Source organism: Nanorana parkeri, unplaced genomic scaffold, assembly GCF_000935625.1.
Source record: "Nanorana parkeri isolate BGI_ZX_2015 unplaced genomic scaffold, ASM93562v1 scaffold1269, whole genome shotgun sequence".
Lineage (NCBI taxonomy): Eukaryota > Metazoa > Chordata > Amphibia > Anura > Dicroglossidae > Nanorana > Nanorana parkeri.
The window spans coordinates 20,785-22,537 of record NW_017307537.1 but is presented as its reverse complement, the minus strand read 5'-3'; the positions used below and the strand labels follow the sequence as shown (position 1 = coordinate 22,537).

General features: G+C 50.5%; 1 protein-coding gene across 1 annotated transcript in view; it reads right to left on the bottom strand.

Annotated features, from left to right (window-relative positions):
• The window catches only part of ZFP91 (ZFP91 zinc finger protein), a 50,063-nt gene extending 49,863 nt beyond the window's left edge, over window positions 1-200 (bottom strand). Inside the window, exon 1 of the mRNA XM_018568980.1 lies at window positions 55-200. Within this exon, the coding sequence (XP_018424482.1) occupies window positions 55-78 (24 nt within the window). The 5' untranslated portion in view covers window positions 79-200. The remainder of the gene's footprint in view (window positions 1-54) is intronic.
• Between the last annotated feature and the right edge of the window lie 1,553 nt (window positions 201-1,753).

Genomic DNA, 1,753 nt, shown 5'->3' with positions numbered 1-1,753 from the left:
CACCTCTTCTTCCCCGGCCGCCCCCTCGGCCCCTGGTGCCCGGTTCGGGCGGACCTGCGGCTCCGGCCCTCCCGGCATCCGTCCGTCAGCCAGTCCGCTCTCCACTGTGCGGCACTGCGCAGGCGCGGAGCTCCCCCTCCGGGTTAGCGCTTTGACGTCACTCCGGCGTACGCACCCCCTGGCGAGGATGTCTGGGTAGGTATGCGCATGCGCGGCCTGGGACCTACCTGCTCGCGCGTGCCCGTGTGATCAAAACCACGCCCACTTCTTCGCTCTGGTTTGTCATTGGTCCTTAGATGAAGGTGGTGAGATGGTACGCATGCGCAAGATTTGCTCAAATCTCTGATGGCTGTCGGGACTTGTAGTCTGGTTTAACTTTTGCTTCGTTTGAAGAAACTTTATTACTAATTAACATTGAACTGTGGTCGTAAAATACGTATTAGCCACTGACAGCTATAGGGAAGTAATGGAAGTTACTGATAACTTAGTTTTTTAATCGGGATGCGGTAGAAGAATATTTTCTTCTACTAAATATGCCAAGATGGCCAGCAAGTACGGCTTTGAGGGGAGCTACAGCCTAGGCATGCTTTGTTTACATGGGTGGAGGGACTACAAGTCCCAGCATGTTCTATTCCCATGTACAGAGGAGCTGCAATTCCTAGCATGTTCTGTTCCCAGTTGTAGAGGGACTACAAGTCCCAGCATGCCCTATTCCCATGTTTGGAGAGACACTTCTCTACTATGAAGGGGCTACAAGTCCCAGCATATTCTGTTGCCCACTACGAAATTACTACAAATCCCAGCATGTTCTCACTTCTCCAGCGTGAAGAGAGAATACAGGTCCTAGCATGCCCTGTTTTAAATTCTGGAGAGACTACAACATCCATCATGCTCTATTAATGGCTATGGAAGGACTACAGTTCCCAGCATTTAGGTCTATAAGACCTGGTGTGTCTGTATCTTTCTGTGGGGGAACAATAAGTCCTAGAATGCTCAAAGTAAATATACAAAAAAGTGTGTGACACACAAGGTGACACACACACAGGCTAAAAACGGCAATTAATGGTCAATGCCTGACATCTGTGGCTTTTTAAATTGCAATCAGTGTCTCTGTATAAGACCCCGTTCACACTGAGCGCTTTGTCACGCGATTTCCGCTCTGAAATCGCGCATATTTCCGCACAATATCGCTCTATGTAGCTTGTCCAATGCATTTCAATGGAGCTGTTCACAGCTCAATGTCGCCTGTAGCTTGTACATGACCCTTTTTTCGGCGGATGTCGCGCGATTCAGCCCCAATAGACTCAATGGTGTCGCGCATTACCGGCGATATTGCACAACCTTGTCGCGGGATATCGTGCTACAGAAGGGTCACTTTTGCACTGCAAAATGGAAGGAAAGAATGATGTCACGTCAAGACCGCTGTTGATTGGTTACAGCCCAATGTAGCAGCGATGAGGTCCCTCCCAAAAGTCGCGCTACGTAGCGCGATAAAATGTGCACTGTCGCTCAATAATGCGCATTGTGAATCGTGTGGAAAAAGGCGCGATTCACCATGTCGCTCAGTGTGAATGGGGTCTTAGGGTTAGTTCACACCATAAGCAGTGCGTTCCGGCCCGATTCTGGCCGGAACGCACTGCCTCGCATTGCGCCCAGCTCACGTTTTTGCCAGGCAGTAGGGGGGCGTGGCGGGCCATTGAAGTGAATGGCACCGGAGCCACGAATATGCAGTTCAGTTTTGGGCACCAGTTCA